Source organism: Phaenicophaeus curvirostris, chromosome 1, assembly GCF_032191515.1.
Source record: "Phaenicophaeus curvirostris isolate KB17595 chromosome 1, BPBGC_Pcur_1.0, whole genome shotgun sequence".
NCBI classification, from domain to species: Eukaryota; Metazoa; Chordata; class Aves; order Cuculiformes; family Cuculidae; genus Phaenicophaeus; species Phaenicophaeus curvirostris.
In genome coordinates, this window is record NC_091392.1 from 49,709,395 (window position 1) to 49,728,539 (window position 19,145).

Here is a 19,145-nt window from a genome sequence, read left to right on the forward strand (position 1 = left end):
CAAAGGCTCATAACCTCAGGAGGATTTCCAGTCTGGGATCATCATTTCCTGCCTCCCCTTACAGCCAGCGTTAAGTGCTTGAATTTTCTTAATTCACACTCCCCCAAGAGCCGTGCAGTTTCGAAGACAGGTGGAGGGTTTCACCTTGCCTTCTCCGAAGATATTTATGACAAGATGTCTCAAGCGAAGAAAGAAGACAAGCCAAAAAGGAAAGTTGATATTAATAATCATTGGCTTACACACAAGATGGTTGGTCCAAAGAGTGATCGTATAGAGAAGGTTAGCCAGTGCTGACCATGGCTATACCCATATGTGTCCTTAATGCTGTTAACATATTTTAAGTACAAAGTCTTGAATGTTGTATCCAAATCAGAAAATTTACTATCAAGGCATGTAAAGAAAAACATGCCAAAAAGCTGTGACTAAGGAAAAACATTGAAACAATGGAAGGATTTTTGACTGTGGTCACTTCATGTTACTGACTTGTGGGTACCCAGTAGAAAATTGGAGTATTGTTAAGAAACTGGGAAGAGTCCAACCTGGAAGATCACTGCGCAACTGCAAAATTATCTTATATCCCTTTCTCAGTTATTGCTGACTGGCTCAGTAAGATAAACCCACTGCCTTTTCAGTAGGCACAAAGGAAGCAAAACCTCCAAGGGTTACTGTGCACCTGAACAACAGTATCAATAAGCTCCTGAGGGAAATAAAAAGAAATGTCTCCAGGCAGATGTTGACTGTGAGGATTTAAAACTCTGCTGAAACATGTGTTTCACATTCAAGCTTTTCCTGTGAACTACAGTTAGTTGTTTTGAGTATACTGAAGATATGTGAGAAAGTCTTAAAGTCTTAAAATGAATGGAGGGATTATATTCCTTAATACTGTGCCACAAAGCTCTAAAGCCCAGAGGATGAACAATACCTTCCCGTATATGTGACAATTGCCATTGCAATTTGGGGTGCCTCTTTGCTAATCGCAATGAAGGCAACAGCACTAAAAGCATCCAACAGAGGACATTACATTATTAAGATAACTTTTGTCTTTTTGCGGTGATTGAGGGTGGCTATGGATTGCTTTCAGAGGAAATGATCTGGCCTTCAGATGTGTGAAATTCTGAGACTTTGTGCTGCCAGTTATTTTAAAGACAAGGAAGTGCCAGTCACGGTCAGCAAGGTAGCAGCAAGACCCCCTCAGCTAAGGGAGGTACTCTTGCACCCCCAGCTGCACTTGCAGGAGGACACAGGTGAGTAGTATATTTTGTGCTTTGTGTTCTTCAACTAAAGCCTCCTCTCTTTGCTGTGTGATCAGCCTCTCTTGTCACAACCACAGGCAGGATCGCCCCACTGACTGCACATCAGGCAGCTGGAGCCTGCAGCAGCCAAGCTTCCCCTGCGGCTATGCTGGGCTGGCAAGCACCAGGAGATGCCACAGAAGATGCCCAGGAAAGCCTACCTGCAGTGGCACGGCCTTAACACACAAGCACAATGTTTTCCTGGGCAGCCCCCAGCATCACCAGCTACCAAGGCAGGTGAGATCTCCAGGCAGGCTCAGCCAGGAGCATCCCATCAGTAGCAGTGCAGATCCACCATGTGGACGTCTTCCCCCTAGCTGGCAGCCCTGAGGGTCATAGAATCATAGAATAACCAGGTTGGAAGAGACCCACCGGATCATTGAGTCCAACCATTCCTATTAAACACTAAACCATATCCCTCAGCACCTCGTACACCCGTGCCCCTTAAACACCTCCAGGGAAGGTGAATCAACCACCTCCCTGGGCAGCCTGTTCCAGTGCCCAATGACCCTTTCTGTGAAGAATTTTTTCCTAATGTCCAGCCTAAATCTCCCTGATGGAGCTTGAGGCCATTCCCTCTTGTCCTGTCCCCTGTCACTTGGGAGAAGAGGTCAGCACCCTCCTCTCCACAACCTCCTTTCAGGTAGTTGTAGAGAGCAATGAGGTCTCCCCTCAGCCTCCTCTTCTCCAGGCTAAACAACCCCAGCTCTCTCAGCCGCTCCTCATAAGGCCTGTTCTCCAGCCCCTTCACCAGCTTTGTTGCTCTTCTCTGGACTCATTCCAGAGCCTCAACATCCTTCTTGTGGTGAGGGGCCCAGAACTGAACACAGGATTCGAGGAGCGGTCTCACCAGTGCCGAGTACAGAGGGAGGATAACCTCCCTGGACCTGCTGGTCACACCATTTCTGATACAAGCCAAGATGCCATTGGCCTTCTTGGCCACCTGGGCACACTGCTAGCTCATGTTCAGTCGCTGTCAACCAACACCCCCAGGTCCCTCTCCTCCAGGCAGCTTTCTAGACAGACTTCTCCCAGTCTGTAGCACTGCACAGGGTTGTTGTGCCCCAAGTGCAGGACCCGGCATTTGGCCTTGTTAAACCTCATGCCGTTGGACTCTGCCCAGCGGTCCAGCCTGTTTAGATCCCTTTGCAGAGCCTCCTGAACCTCCAGCAGATCAACACTTCCACCCATCTTAGTGTCGTCCGCAAACTTGCTAAGGGTGCACTCAATGCCTTCATCCAGGTCATTGATGAAGACATTGAACAGGGCTGGACCCAGCACTGAGCCCTGGGGAACCCCACTTGTCATTGGCCTCCAGCTGGTCATTGCAAGTGGAGATGCTTTGGCCAAAAATAAGTTATTCCTACAGGGAATGTATTCCTACATGGTGCAAGAGCAGCCAGGGGTGCCTTTTGCAGGCAGCAGAGCACAGTTTGGCCTGTCACTACCGCTGCTGTGGAGAGAGGGCTGCTGGTTCCCCCATGCTCACTGCAGCAAATACAGCACAAGTGGAAGCAAACTTGGCAGAAGGTCTGAGCCTCCCAGCCTTCTTACACCTTGGAGCGAGCATTGGGAGCAAGCCCTCCCCGTGCCTGCCTTTTCTGCCTGCTGAAAATGAATGCACCATATGTTACCCCCTTGTAGTTCATCTCTTTTAATTAGATTTCCTGTCTTACGCTAACAATTACTGCTGTAGGGCTGTGGCCCCATGGTAACGGTGCAAAAAGCTGAGCAGAAAGCCCTGTGCAGCTCCAGGACAATGTGCAGATGGATGCCCTGTCAGGGAAACAGCTGGGAATATTATTTGGAAATGGCTCACCCAGGATCCACTGTCAGCCGACACCCTACCCTTCTACTTTTAACCCCTCAGACCCCTGCCCTCCATCTGGATAAGCAAGGAGACACACGTCTCCAGCTTCGGTGGGAGCACTCCCATGCCAGGGTGGGGATGGAGTAGTGTGCTTCTTTCAGAGATGTCTGACAGCAAAGAGGGACCAGGCATCCACAGCACAGGCTGTACTGGGGACAGTCAGGCTCCACTCCACCAAATGTGGCCAGACCCTGTTTAGTGCCGGAGAAAGCCCAGCCTCAGCTCCCTCCAACCTGTCCCAGAGCTACCAACCACACACACGCCAAGATGAAGGGGCACAATGGAAACCTCAGATGGTAATAGCAAACAAAGAACCTGACTCACCACTGCAGCTCCTAATAGTCATAATGGCAGCAATATTGAGCACAGGGGAAACAGGGCACTGAAAGTAAATAGCTCTGCTCTGGAGGAAGTTTTGAACATTTTAGAGCTTGCAGCTGGGCAGTTTTTCTGGAAAACATTTTAATACAGGGCATTAAATATTCTTCCTGAAAGCCTGCACTAAAACTATATCCCTTGAGTGAGAGGATGCATTCTTTGGGTGGTAATTTGTTGATGCTGTTTCAAAAGTGTGGTGGTGTGTCACATACAACCACTCCCAGTATCTTAGTCCTTTTAGTTTTTATGTTCTGCACTGTGGGTATGGGCTTACCCCATGCCTGTGCAGCTCATAACGCAGCAGTACCATATTGGCTCCTTGATATTAATACATAGACAAATCCCATGGCAGCATCACTTCCACACTTGCATGGAAATTCCATTCCAAGGGGTAATGAGTCCAGCCCCAATTACTCTGTTTTGTCAGGTTAATCCACCTAGGAAAACCTTTCCCCTCCCATAACAAACAGATGTTTCAAACACAAGCCCATCTTCCTAACAGAGGAAAGCATGCTAGACGTCCCTTCATCTTTTTGCTGTGTGATACTTAATTTACCATCCAGGCAGTCCTTGCAGTACTCCCAGGAGAAGTACGGGTTCTTGCATACACAACATACAATACCTACAGAACCCACAGTTTTAAGTAAACAAAGATCTTCACGCCCAGAAAGCCGTTATGATGGTAAGTTGGCGGCAGAGTCTGGGGATCACTTAGAACCTGAAGGTCTTTCGCTTGGAGATCGTCGCCACTCTGGGCTGCTCTTCCATGACTCACTCTGCAAACCAACCTTATTGCCACAGCCAGGAGGAAATGATTCATAAATACCGACCTTTACCCTTGCCACCCCTGCAAAATGAGGTCTGTGTATAAGCACTCACAGAGAGGGAGCCACGGGAATTACAACTAGATCAACCATCCACTGACAACAACATCATGCAACTGCTTCCCTGTCTGTGCTAACAGTGGAGATGTTTGCTGTGAGCCAGGCACATTTACAGAAGAACAGATTTGGGGCAAAAGAGAACAATTAGGCAAGGAGAAGGTGAGTCAGAACAGAGGAGGATGGGAAGAGAGGGTCAGAGCTGGATGAAATCCCTTTGTTTCCTCTTTGCAGATACTATGAAGTCTACGTCTCATAGAAAAACAGACACGTTTAGGGTTAATAAAACCAATATCCTTCATGCCACACTAAGTCTGTGGGATTCACTGTGGCAGATTAGCAGTCATTAAAGAATAATATTGCTTTGTTATTATTTGCAACATCCTCAAGATATAGGATGACCGGTTCCAGGTGACCAGCCTGCTGTTGACATGCTGCACAGACACAAGGTGATGAGGGGCTATGACCTAAAGTGCTCTCAGCCCACACTCCTGTCTCCAGGGATGGGTGCAGCAGATGGGAGGCAAACATGAGAGGGAAAGGCCAGATTCCTCTTTGCGTCTCTGTTGTGAACCACCCTTAAGATCTAGGAGGTCGTTACCTCTTCCAGGCAAACTTCTCATAGAAACTTCCCAGTTTAAATAGCCAAGAACTTATCTCAATTTGAATACAAAGACAACCAAAATGAACCAGGCATTCCATTTCTTTATCACGCCCTGCTGGGCTTGACGCCTGCCCAGTAGAGCAGTATTTCCAGGGCATGCAGCGTGCATCATACGCCTATAACAAAAAGGGCTAATTAAATTGGCAGGAATGTCAACAGGACCTCACAAACAAGACTTGCTCCTTAGTTTTGAGTCCATACTTCTATGAGGAGCTGCCACAGAAGAAGACAGAAATAGAAATCTTTCCTCTAGTGAGAGCTGCCTCTAACAGCTAGGTGTCTAGGTACAAGCCACTCTTCATGTACCAGATATAATGGACCCTCCAGCTTTGGACGCGATGACTGCAGATGGAAGGTATAACAGTCAAAGTGTGCTTGCAACTAAAGCATCAGACTTCAGAGGAACGCTCTTCAAACCGAAACATTAGGCTTAAACTCAGCTCTGGCACGTAGCTTTGGCTAGTCTGCAGTGCGAGCTGGCCCCCAGCATGGCAGGCTGCCAGGGGCACTGCTGCACCAGGGTTTGGGGCAGCAGCCCTCGCACCCCAGCATCGTCCCAGCACACCCTCAGGCAGACGGCTCCCTGGCCAACCAGCCTTGCGGCTACTGCTGTGGGGATCGGGACACGCGGTGAAGTCAGGGCATATAGCATCATGAGGAAACCTCACCTTATGTGAAGGCAGATGAAGGGCATGCTCCTGCTCTCAGCATCCTGTGATGAATTTGGACTCTCACCCATTTTTCCCAGCATTAACAACATGTTTTCAAAGAAGGAGGCAGCTGTGAAACCACCCTAAGCGTGGGGTGCATGGCTTGCAGGCTGCCTAGGTGCGAGCAGCTGCCTGGAAGAGCATCCCTGGGGCAGCTGTGTGGGGGAATGCTGCTATCTCCTCCATGGCCCCGCTCCCTAGGAAGCATCTGCCCCTCACACCTCTCCTTGCAGGCTGCGAAGGACAGCTTGTCAAGGCTTGCGGGAAGTCTTGGGGATAGACAACATAAACATGACCCTGATAGCAGGAGCTGGCTCAGAGGCAGGGTGAGCAACAGAAGAGAAGACAGCTCAGTAATTATTTATACTGTGCAGAGAAAAGACTTATTAGGCAGCTGTTGGCAGGCAAGCAAGCAGAGCTACCAAGATGAGCCAGCCTTCAAGAGCAGCTCTGGGGAACCAGCAACCAAGAGAAGCATTTCAGCATTTCAAGCTTTTGGTGCCATACAGCACACAGCTCTGCCAGCATGACGAAGGTTTACCTTCCCCTTCGCTGCCCTCGAGAAGCATATTCCCAACTGCAGCATCTGAGATGCAGAGGGGTGCCCTAGACCCATCAACGCCTGCCAGGTGAGGGAGGCCAGCAAGGCTGCAGCTGGGGTAGCAGCAGCCTGGGAAGCCCAGGCAGGACAAACGGACCCCTTTGAGCACAGCTCTCAGGGCAGCCATGGGTGCCTTCCCCTGATGAAGGGAGCCCTGGGCTTCGCTCCTGCATGCACACTGCTGCACAGGTATGCAGCAGCTTTGCAAAGCAAAAGCAAACAGGCTCAAGCAGGGAGGAAGCTACACCACAGTTAGGAAGATGGGGAGCCAATTCCCACCCTCAGGGCAAATTCTGAGCAGGTGTTGGCACATCAGGATTTGCAGAGGTTTCAGGAGCAGCCTGGGTCTGTTGTTGCAGGCTGCCCATTCCTTTTAGTATGTGCTGTCTCCTAGGATGCTATCTGATGCTGCCACATTTGTTTTTCTCAAACTTTTATTATCAGTAGCATCAGAAATAACTCAAAACTGTTAACGCTAATTTCTACGATGTTGTTGAGAAGAGCCCAATGGCTATTACTTCTAAAAAGAAGTAAAAGGAATGAGAAAGATGGCAGAATTTAATAATTTATGACCAATATCTATTTTGTTACTACTGACAAATGTTGAATTCACAAAGACAATCAGGGAAGTGGGGCTGTGTTGAAATGGCTGCAACAGACTCCAGCTCAGGTCAGACATCCCTTCACACAACTGAGGACCGTGTGCCAAACAAGCTCTTTCTTCAACATCTAAACAAGCACCAAAGCTTCCAAAATGGGATCTGCACCTTATTCTGGGACCTACAAGACCAGATTTTTCAGAGATCAGTGTTTTAGAGGATGAATGCCTAACTATCTGATACTTTTCCCTTTGGTGCCTGCTTTCCTTCTCCCATTAACCAAGCAACTAAAACAATTTGTGACAAATACATCTGAGTTGTTTTTTAAAATTAGCAATTGAATAGGTCCCCAGACTTCCTATTTTTGCCCCAGACTTTCTAAAGGTACAAGTTCTTCACTCAAGTCAATGAAATTTTGTCACAGACTTCAGCGTTGCTATAATTTCATGCCCAGCACTTTATTTTCCTAAATACCTCCATGGTTTACTATAGTTGTTCCTTCTAAATATTTGGAAAAGTTTAATCAGTGCTTTTGGTGCAGCAAAGGTGGCTGCACCAGAAAAAAACAGCAACAAGTTGGGTCCAGGTAAAAAGTGGTCTCTATGAGATTGGGTGGCACTCAGCTGAGGAAAGCCAGATGCGGTCTTCTTTAAAGCCTCTGGCAGCATGTTTTGAAATCTGTTTGAAAGACTCACTTGAGAAGAATCACAGAATCATTAAGGTTGAAGAAGACCTCTAAGATCAAGTCCAGCTGTCAGCTCAGCACTACCATGCCTACTAAACCATGTCCAGAAGTGCCATATCTACACATTTTATTAAAAACTCCAGGGATGGTGACTCCACTGCTTCCCTGGGCAGCCTGTTCCAAAGCTTCAACCACTCGTTCAGTAAAGAATTTTTTCCTAACATCCAATCTAAACCTCCTCTGACACAATTTAAGGCTATTTCCTCTCATCCTGTCACTAATTACTTGGGAAAAGAAACCAACACCCTTCTTGCTAGAATCTAGAGAGCAATAGGTCTCCCATCAGCCTCCTCTTCTCCAGACTAAACAGTCCCAGCTCCCTCAGCTGCTCCTCATAAGACTTGTGCTCCAGAACGTCAGCCTGGTATCTGATTACGAGGCTGGGGAGGTGCAGGGAGAGGCCTTGATGTCCGAAAGCCTCAAGACCTTTATGTGAGGCCACTGCTTTTGAGGTCACTGTGCTTCTTAAGCTGTTTCACTAGTCCATTGCTTCCACTGAAAGACCAAAGCTCTCCATGTGCTGATGAGTAACACTCAGCGCAGAGGACATATGTTAAGGTATGGGGTGTTCATAATGACCACCAGCAGCAAAATCCATCCTCTGTAGAAAAGCCTTCCTGATACTTCTCTTCAGATGTGCCCATATCTGAGGACATGAAAGATTAGAACACCCTGGGTAGGCGGTGCTCAAACCTGGGGACTGGAGATCTCTTTTAAGATGTGACAAACTTAAGAGCATGGTTTCTTGGAGGAGGGAGAGGAAGCATACAAAAACTAATCATTCCTCTTCAAAAAGCCTTTAAAAAGGATGTGAAGGAAGATTAGGGATGGGGTTTCATGAAAGCTAAGGACTTTTATGGGCTGGCAGTAGGCAGCAAATGAAATAGCTGATTGCAGTTCTGAGCGCACTGACACTTTAGCACCTATTGCAACACTGTTAAACAGACAAAGGATAGTAAATTGCAGATACAACTTTCTAGTGCCATGTAGTCAACACCTGGGAGCTGAAAACCACTGTATCCCACTGCCTTCCTGCACAGGAACAGGGGGGTGACTCATGAAGACCCCTAAATCTGGGCTAATCCCACCAGCTCCAGAGAAAGCCACACTTTCAGGAGCCGGGCACTTCTGTAAGTATTATGCTAAACGAGGTCCTGCCCCTCTAACAGGCATTTCTCCATGAACTGGGAAATTTTTCAGTTATAAAAGCTTTCTTCTCTTCTAGGTGGTACACACAGACCTTGCTGCCCTGAGCCTAACTCTCTCAGCCTGCAGGCCAGGGAACTGCTGGATTTTACAGGAGCAGCATAAAGTCAAGGCAAGAGAAAGGAGCACAAGGCTGAAGCTTGGAAGACCCATTAGGAGCATGACAGAAATAAACTGTGCTTTTAGATCCGTTCTTTCTTTCTTTCAGGGCACCTTAACTCACTCTTGTCTGCAGCAAAGTCAGCAATGATAGCAGCAAAGGCAAAGCAGATTTCACTTTAATCAATCACTTAAACATGGGAAGCAATGTTAGGAGCTGTGAGAGGGAAAGCACAATTTCATCTTCTTAATGTCTACAAATGCTTTTCAGTGACTGCAATAAAGGCGTGGTAGTAAAAATTCTTTTTTAAAAAGACCTTTCTGAAGGACATTGGTGCAGGACTGACATTGTAGGGCTTTCCCTACCAAGTACCACTGGTCCAGTTTGGGGCAGAACGTGACAGCTGAATTAAAAGCAAGTCCCAGCTATGCCGGAGTTTAATTTTACAAGTGTAATCCTAAAAAATGAGGGCTGCATACAGCCTGGGTGGAGGGCATACCTGCGTCTGCGCAAGGCACTGGTCTCATCAGGGAGGGATGCAAAATGAAAGGCAGAACAGCTGCTGGCATCGTGGTTTGCAAAGCTCTTTGACTAAATGCTGCAAGCTAAACTCAGACAGGAGGAAGGGAAAAGAGAGCTGGAGAAAGACTAAGCATAACTAGAGCTCAGCAAAACTAAATTGCTTCTGCCAAATTCAGCTGGGTGTAAGGTTTTGACTTCATTTTGAGCGAATGCTTTGAAAAAAAAAAAGATATACTTAAGTGAACACTTTTAAAATTAACCATTAAATCCTCCCAGATTCAGTTAAATTAAAACATTAGGAAATCAAGGCAGCAAAATGATCTTCATAGCCATGCCAGCTTTGCAGATACATACAATCTTTCTTTTTATGTAAGGTTTGTATAGTGTTAGAGCCCTGCCATTGCCCAGAACAATTAAATACTCCATTAAGACTACCTGTTTAAGCATTTACCCTGACTTACCTAGTTTCAGCAGATTTTCAGCTAAGACGAGAATGACTAATTTTTTTAGAATTACCTTTCAGAAAGGAAAATACCTTTTGGTAGGTGGCTTTGCAGCTGAAACCATCAGAATTAGGGAAACCTAGGAAGCAAGAAGGACCCCAACTGTACAAATAAAGGTGTCAAGCAAAGGTGATACACTCCTGCATCCCCGATGACTAGCAGGGCACTGGGCAAGGGAGTCTCTGCTCTCAAGATAAATGCTTTGGTTGCATCTCACATGTCCAGCTCAGAGCACCTTTGTCTCAGCCTCACTTCACGATGGGTCAGCAGAACTGCAGGGTAGAAGGTACTTCGAAGACCCCTGTTAAGCTTTCTGGAGAAGCCTTCATTCAGCTGCTCATTCTCCATGATAGCACCCATATAACTTTGGTGAGAACGGCAGCTCTGGTGAAGCTGCCAGCAAGGCATTGGAATGGAACATACCTAGAGGACTAGCAAGCACTTTCAAGCCCATTTATGACAAAGCCCATTCTTCTTTCACAGGCACTGAGATCTTCAGAGCAGGAGTCACCTGAGAAACCTTCTCCCATCAGACAAAACCCAGCACCAGCAGGACAGAGTTGAGCACCAAGCCCTGCCTGCTGCCTGCCCCGAGTTATACCGCGGGGGACACCTCCTGCTCAGCCAAGCACTTTCTTGGCCTCCATCCCAGATGACTAAGGACCATGAAGGAGGCAGCAGGGAGCTGATCCCCTCCATGGCTGCAGTTTCACAACTCCAGTCTGCGAGCCACAACTGTGAGCTGCTTAAACCCTCAGGAAAACAGAAAGGAACAACTTCCAAATTGTTTGGGAGTGATTGCAGCAGCTTCCCTGGGGCAGCAGCTCAGTGCTCCTTTGCAGCTGCTGCTCTCAGTTGGCTCTGGGCTAATTCTTCTATACAGGAGTGGGCCCACAGATTAGCTGCAGCAGTGCCGTTTCATCCCAGACACGTCCATCCAGTGAGACGTCATCCTTCCTTTCATGCAAGCTACTCTCCTTTCTGTAATGTAACAATGAGAATGGGAGGGAATGGCTTACTGTTGAAAATTATCATCGTTTTATAATGTCTTAGTACCCTCTCAGCCACCAGATACTCCCATCTCTTCACACATGACCACTCATCTTGTGCCTGCAGAATCATAGCAATTGCTTTGGGCTCTGTAGCTTTGCAGGTCTGACTCCACCTCTCTTCAGAAAGAGAAAGGCTGACCACCTCTCTCCATCTTCCTTAGCTCTGAAGGGACAGTCAGTCTATTCCAGAGACACTCACCCTGAAAGAGCAACCTTTTCCCAGGCCGGCTGGGTGCCCTGGTGAGGAATGTTGACAATCGCGCGTCCAGGAGCAGAGCTGTCAGCATTACTTCCTTACCGCTGAGCCCTCAGTCATCACTTTTATAAAGGATAAGCATGCAGCCTGCTGCCTTGTGACAGGAGCTGTGACTTTGTTTAGGAGCCAAGCACTAGGAACGAGTACCAGGGAAGCGTGGCTTAGTGGAACAGGAAATACTAATAATCAGTGATAAAAATGAAGAAAGCAGCCAGTACACGTCTAACTTGGCTGAAGGCACCACTTCATGACTGGCTAAGAGTAGTGACAGCCCCCCAGAAAGTGAATAATGAAATAGCTTTTCCACTTCAAGGCTGCCTTTTGAAAGAACAAAGTATTTTTTCTCATGTTCATCTATGTACAAAAGAAGCCCCTAGCAAGGTCATCTGCCTATTGCAGTAACTGCTGGCACAGGAAAGGGCACAGAGGAGCTTTCAGCTCCACAGACCATTTAAGGGGCTATTGCGAAAACCCACAAAGATAGGTTCACACAGTTTCATCACCCCCCAGCAGTGGGTTATCATCATTTGGTTGTCTATGAGTTACTACAGCTTTGTGCATCAATCTTTCTTTTTCTTTTTTTTCTTTTCTGGTAGAAAACCAGGTGATTGGGATCAGCATTTCTGACTAAAAACATTTCTCTCAAAATTCCTTATTTCTAAATGAAAGGGTCAAGCTATAGCAGAACAGTAGAAGGATGAAAATTGTCCTCCCTCCTCGTTGTTTTTCTTTTGTGTGTGTATGTGTTTGCGTTGAGGCAGTCAGCAGGCTGGAAAAGCTGCATTAACCCCGGATTCATATCTATACAGTCCTTTCAAGTTATTATGGGGCTGTTAACCTCTCTTTGTCCTTGTAATCCGCAGTAAATAGAGAAGCTTAATCGCTCCAGATCGCAGATCCCTTCGCTTCTACTACACTGTTTGCACAACGCCTAGAGCCGGGAACAACCAGAAGCTGATTTAATAATTGGAAATCATCCAAAGACTCTGCTAAATCCCACGTGAAACGTAAGTGTTTTGTCTTGTTCTTATCTGTATTGGACAAGTAGCTGTATTATGATTTTTTTAATGCCGGAACTTACCTGACAGGGCAATCACTCATTTGGATCTCCATGCAGAGACCTGTGGCACCAGCTCAGACACCGCATTTGCAGTTGGCTCTAAGGAATGTCCCTACCAAGCACAGAAAATGAATTAGCCTCTGCTGCCAGAGGCAGCTTCTGTCACACAGAAACAAGGACCTTGCCTAGGGGTAGGTGCTGCTCTTCATCTCCCAAGGCGCGACCTTGGGCAGGCGGCACAAGCTCTCCCGTCCCGAGTTTCCTCTTCTTCAAAACAGAGATATGATATATAAGTGGGCTGAGAGCCTTGCAGAGAGGTGCTATCACTGGTACAGGGAGTTATCAGCCCTAGGCCCAGGTCCAAAGCACACAGGAACATGCAGGAGAGCTGTTCCCTCAAAGAACCCTGGCTCTGGCACCCAAACCAAGAACTGGCTGGATTTGTTCTCCGAGTCGCAGGTTCACTGCTGTTGCTACACACCATACTTTTATCTTTGTAAATGGCAGTCGGTGCAGAAGACTCTGAAGGCTGCGCAACAAAACCCAACAAAAATAACAGCTAATGAAATAATCCTCTCTTAGACAGTATATGACCCAACTCTTGAGCTTTCTGGAAGTTATAATCAAGACCATATGTACAGTCATAATTATCAGAAATATTTACAAAACACTGACAAGATCTTAAAAACAAAAGCAGTGATTTCCTCATCTTGCTGGAAGCCTTACAAAACCTGGGGTAAATTGCCTCGTTTAAAATATTCTGCTGACCACAGAGCACTGTACACTTCATTGTAATGGTTAGTCATTCTGTACATATCTACAGTTTGATTAATCTACTACGGTTGGTTACAAACTATTGCAAGACAAAGATTATTAAGTACAGTCAATAAAAATTTTGCTTCTGCAAAATCCACTATTGTCATAGCACCCTTTCACACAAAATGTAAATCAAACCACCATCCACACAACCACTTCCCCTGCAAGCAGCAGCTGGCATTGCTAGAGGCATCTAGCAGAGTGATTTGGAAGGGCTGTAAAACTGGCCAATTTAGTGCCTGTCATGAGTCTGTACTAGGGCAAAATGTGTCTTCATGTTCTTCTAAAAATCTAAACAAAACAAAAAAGTCCCAAGCACTTAAGCAGAGAAGCTTCACATCTGGCTTTGCCTCCAAAGTCTCCTAACCAAAACTTGTAGGTGCTGCAATCAAACCAGGCTGCTGACGCAGAGCATGAGCTTCATGTGGGTGCCAGCTATAAACAAAACCTCATTCCCCAGTGCCTCATCCAGGAGCTGATGCCGCTTTCTTTCCTTGTCAATTCAGTGTGTAGCACTAGGCCAGCAGCCCAGGAGTAGCTGAGCCCCATCATGAGGTCCCAAGCAGCTCCCAGATTCTTTGGGTGCCAGGGCACCTTGAGGGTATTCAGCTCTTTGCAGGACCATGGTCATTGTCTTTTGATCTACTTACCTCACACATAAAAAATCTCCCAGAGGAAAGACAGAAGGAAAATCATCACAAACACCCATAATACTGCTTACAGCTTTGTAAACTCTAATTAAGCTGAAAAAGCTGAAAAGACTTAAGTTGACAGTCTTCACAACAGTTAATTTAAAAAAAAATTATATATGGTAGGTGAGGAATGTGATTTAGGCACTTCCCAGGAATGACTTAGATACTCCTTAGAAACAGACAGTCAAAGAAGTAAAAGCTTTTGCTTAGTTCTGATTTGGGTTTAGTTACAAAGAAAATTGTTCCTCTTCAGCTGCGCTACAAATTCAATGAAACGGCAAGAGACCATTCTAGTCTAGATTTTGTTTCAGAGGGGAAAGAAGATATTTAGATTAGTCTTCCTTCATATTTTATTTTGCTCTGAAAACATAGGCATCATTCCATCTTCTTATTCCTCCCCCCCCTCATTTCACTGGAAAAGATGGAAACCCAGAATGTCAGCGTTATCCTAATCACACACCATCATTCCTGGCACAGATTACAGGCAAAGGTCTTGCTTCTGGGGTTTCATTCCTGTGTTTTCTAAATAGAAAAGGAGAGGCAGCCACCATCTTTGCAAAAGGTCAAAGTCTGTCTTAAGTCTGGAAAAATTCCTGTTGTTTTCAATGGATTTGGCCCAGATTTTATCTCCATATCTCACATTGATCCCTGATTTTCAGCATTCTTCCTATCTGACTTTGAATCAGAGACAACTTTTGAGAAAACCCTATTAAGACAGTATTCCCTATCAGGAAAATAATGGCTGAGTCTCTAGGACAATTTCATATGTACCATGAATAGGCAAGCACCCTGATTTTACATCCTCTTAGTCAAAACTTAAAGCAGAGAAACATATTTTTGATGCACATGTATAAAGAGATCACCATTGATGCAGAGGCAGAAACAGCAACAGATTAATAAATTCTTGTTCTACTATATTTATGCCCTTATGGAGATATTTATTGTTTATTAAAAGCTCATTAGGGGCATCTCTAAAAGCTGTAAGCAATGGTGGGCCCTTGGAATAGACAATAAACCTACAGATGCTTAATTGGCTTTTCAAAGCTGCTGAGCACCAAAGTGACATCTCAAAAGCCATCTTTAAGCCACCATTTGTGTGTCAAATATTAAGTTCAAATGCCTCTGTGCAAGATGCTTAAAAATGAGGACCTATTGCAATATGAATACACCTCCAGGGAGTTCAAGGCATCTGAATAACTGCTGTTCTGTGGCCACCTCAAAGCAGCAGAAGTCATTGTACATTTTTCCTTTTGGACTACCTTTGAATTACTTGAAATTCAATATTAAAAAGAGCAAGAAGGCACATGTGATGCTTCATTTTAGATTCCTAATGTCACACAGAGTGAGGCATTCACAGATAATGAGTGAGTCCGAGTCTGAAGTCTATGTCCTAAAGATCTGTGGTACTGTCTGGACTGTGACACCAAGCAGAGTATTACTAAACCTAGTGGGACTGTGTAGGTGCTCATACATCACACACAGCAAGAAGCAAACCCGAGGACTCTGAGCACTCCTCTTTGGCCTTAAGACTGACTTTAAGACACTGGAAAAGCTTAGATCAGGCTTTAACCATAAGAGTTAGCCTGCCAAACAACCAATCCTGCAACATATCGAGAACTCTTTCAATAGATACCTCTTTATTTGAAATGGAATGCATCTTGAAAAATATGAAAAATAAATCACATCTCTCAGAAATCATTTATGAGTCATATTTACACACAACTTTTTCTGACGACACTGATATTTCTGATCACAATAGGATATGCTAGAAAACATTTGGTACATCACTGCAGCTATAATTCAGAAGCTGGCATTTGCATATCATGAACCTTAAAAAAGAGGAATTACTTCAGGATGTCACAGAGACAACATCCACTCCATCTTCCTTTTCCCCCAGTTTAAGTTTTCTTGGACATCACAGCTTGAATTTTCTTGTCAAATCTGCCCCTTCATCACTTTTTCTTTTTAATTAAGACATGTAATTTTGACATTTTTACAAACTGCTGGATCTAATTTCATAGCCATTGCCTACAAAGTAGCGACAGAGTATTTAACCAAGCAGCTCCAATGAAGACACTGCAGTAGTAGAGAAGCAAGCCAAAAAAAGCCCAGAGCTACCTCATTTATAACATCAGACAATTTCTTGGTCTAAAAATTACTATCACTCAAAAAAACCCCATGGAATTTAGAGCGTGAGAAAGTCATCAGATTGTCCAAGTCAGACAATTTGGCCTTATTTATAATCTCGTGGCATGAACCTCACGGTCTGACTGTCCCTAGGGGACCCCAGCCAATTTGTTCCCATTCATTTTCCAAGAGACAGTTGGGAGGCACAAAGGGGAGATTTCATCTTTACACCCATCCCACCAACTCATGCTGCAGACCAGGGAACAGCCCAATGTGGATTTTGTGATGTGACCATATCTCACACTAAGAGATTGGCTGACACAAACGTTTAAAAAGGTAACACTGCAGGCAATGACAACAGGCAAAAGTTTGTTGGTGAACTACATCAAACAGTTTGATGGTGCACTCAATCAAATAGTTTTGAGAACATCCTTTGGACCAGTTTAAAACAAGAAACGTTAAGGTTAGAGCGGGACATCGACCTTGAAAGGGTGAAAAAATGCAGCAAATTCAAAATGAAAGCTGACTTCTCAGATCTTAATATCAGTTATAACACTAAAATTGTCTCTTGTTTTTTGAGGTACGTATACTTCCAGAAGTGCAGTAAAATTTCAGCTTCAGACAGATCCATAGACTTTTGTGGCAATCACAGGCTTGCATCTACTGAGGACAGAAGTATCTTCCTCTCCTACAGAAGTACATGTGTCTGTGATCAGACAGGAATTAATTTTCATCAATTATATCTATCCTTCAGTAGGCTAAAACGTATTTTAGTAGGTAAGATATCAGTGATACATCTGCATATCTGAAAAGGTGGATTAGTTATTCAGTAAACTGTAATTAATGACTCCAAAGAGAGAAGCCAAATTAGAAATTACAGTCTATTTTGTGAGTCTGACTAGCTCATTATAGAACCCCCTTGCAGCTCTAACACCCAAGCATTAGCAGAATGATAATGTCAGATGTACAGAGATGTGGAAATTGGCTATTATGATTGCCAAGACAGCGAATCTAATCCTAGAAGATGCAGGGCACCTTCGATTTCAATTAGCCTCAAAGTAATAACTTAGTTAGAACAGTTGTAATCTACCACCCCATGCTCGTCATGCAACCTTGTCAAGGGCCAGATCAAAAAGCCGCACAAAGTAGTAACCACAGAGGAGTGCCGAGGCGGGCTGTAATTCTGCATCATGATGTGCTTTGCATGTCTAAGCTACATGACCCCAATACCTTATGGCAAGAAACAAAAGATGATGGCTAAAAGAGATCTCAACAGACCTAAGCTTAAATTTAGGGTGTAGAAAAAGGTACCATCATGTATAGCCAGTTCTGAGATCTTCCTTTGAGTGCCACTTCAATCTTTTGCTCTTAACACTCACAGGAACAGCTTGAGCCAAGAATGTAGGGCTTTTACAGTCAAGCTATGCCTCAGTTACACAAACAAAGTCCTGGATACGTGGCTTTAGAAGATTTTGTTTACATTCACATAACTTTTAAAGGGACCAAAAGCCTTCCCCTCACCACAGCTAGTTAAAACAAATAGCTCCACAGCTGCATCTTTTCACCTTGAACCAGAGATAACAGCCACATTTCTCCGTCACCCATCTTACAACCTCCCCACTCAATTTAAAGCAGAGAACTGGGCTGTAGCAGCACACAACAAGAAAACACCCATCACCTGAAGGGCCCTGTCCTAGAAAACCCACTAGCCAGCGCCTGGCTCCCTCCTCCGAACAGCTACAACCCACTCTCACCAGCATCGACAGCCAAACTCCCACTGACTTTCAAGAGGCAGACAAACCAGCTGTGCAATTAGCCCTTTGTTTTCCAACTTCATGGCTTTGTCAACATTTTTAGAGGCAAGATCATACACCTTTCGCAACATCTGACAGTGCTAAACACCACAATTAACCTAGTTTATCTCAGCTAGAGAGCAACTTTCAGCTTATGAAAACTGCGACCAAAATTATCTGTTTGCACACTAAGACAAAGGTAAGATGGATTTTAAACTAGAGGCTACTTTAACGCAAGACATTTAAAAACTGCCAGTGAAAAGTCAAATATGAGAGCCCAGACCGCTTACGAACTGACTGTGCAGGGATAACCCTGAAATTGGACACTAAGGAATATTCATAAGCGCTCCTCATCTCCTGCCCTCCAGCCTAGAGGGAACAAGCACATCAAATGTGTAATTGGAATCCAGCTGCGGTCCCTCTATCACAAAAGTTGGTCAGACCACCCCCCTCTGCTCATGCATTAAACAGATGTGTTTTAATCTCAGAATGACAATCAAGGTTACTTTTTTTGAATAACCAAGCACAAATAAGCTTTATCATCTTCCACCACTAATAATATTTTAAAAGAAAATCATTTAGAACCCAGATTAACATTATTAATGTCATTAGAGAGAGGAGTTTTCATATGCAGTATGCTTTTCAGCCAAATTCCAAATCCCACACCACATTTTCCATGTTAGTGTATTTCAGCAAAAAGCTCTTGTCAAATCATACACGGCCAAATTTTTTGAGCTCCTCTACAGAGCTAACATACACATCAAGTTTTCCTTCGCTTTTTGGACACGGCCTACATTCAGAAGTGTCTTGCAAACAAGCCTTTAAAACAAAACAAAACAAAAAACAAACAACCCTAATAAATAAAATAAAATACATTAAGATAAAGTTACAGTACATCACGTCTCCTACAAGTCCCATCACACCAAAGGAGCCTTTCCAAGGTTCATAAATAGATTTGAAATGCTTCTCGGCACCGAGGGTGGTGAAGCAGCAGCAGCATGGCTGGGGTTCGGGTGGTTGAGCTGCTTCTCTCCAGTCCAACCCACATCCCCGGCGCTCGCCCAGTCTGTGACCGATGCAGGTCCCGCTGCGTTATCTTCACCTGTCAGGAGAATCATAGAATTACTAGGTTGGAAAAGACCCACAGGATCATTGAGTCCAACCATTCCTATTTGCCCCTAAATCATGTCCCGGAGCACTTCGTCTACCCATCCTTTGAATACTTCCAGGGATGGGGACTCAACCACCTCCCGGGGCAGCCTCTGCCAGTGCCCAATG

General features: G+C 45.1%; 1 protein-coding gene across 2 annotated transcripts in view; it reads right to left on the minus strand.

Annotated features, from left to right (window-relative positions):
- Positions 1-19,145, minus strand: part of PHLDA1 (pleckstrin homology like domain family A member 1) — a 72,091-nt gene that overhangs the window by 51,816 nt on the left and 1,130 nt on the right. Inside the window, exon 2 of one of the 2 annotated variants that reach the window (XR_011337510.1) lies at positions 17,599-18,969. Coding sequence is in view for 1 of the 2 variants with exons in the window: in XM_069857749.1 (XP_069713850.1) it covers positions 18,966-18,969 (4 nt within the window). In the remaining variant the exon portion in view is untranslated. Of the gene's footprint in view, positions 1-15,670; positions 18,970-19,145 lie in introns of those variants that run through there. The other variant, XM_069857749.1, reaches the window with a different exon arrangement.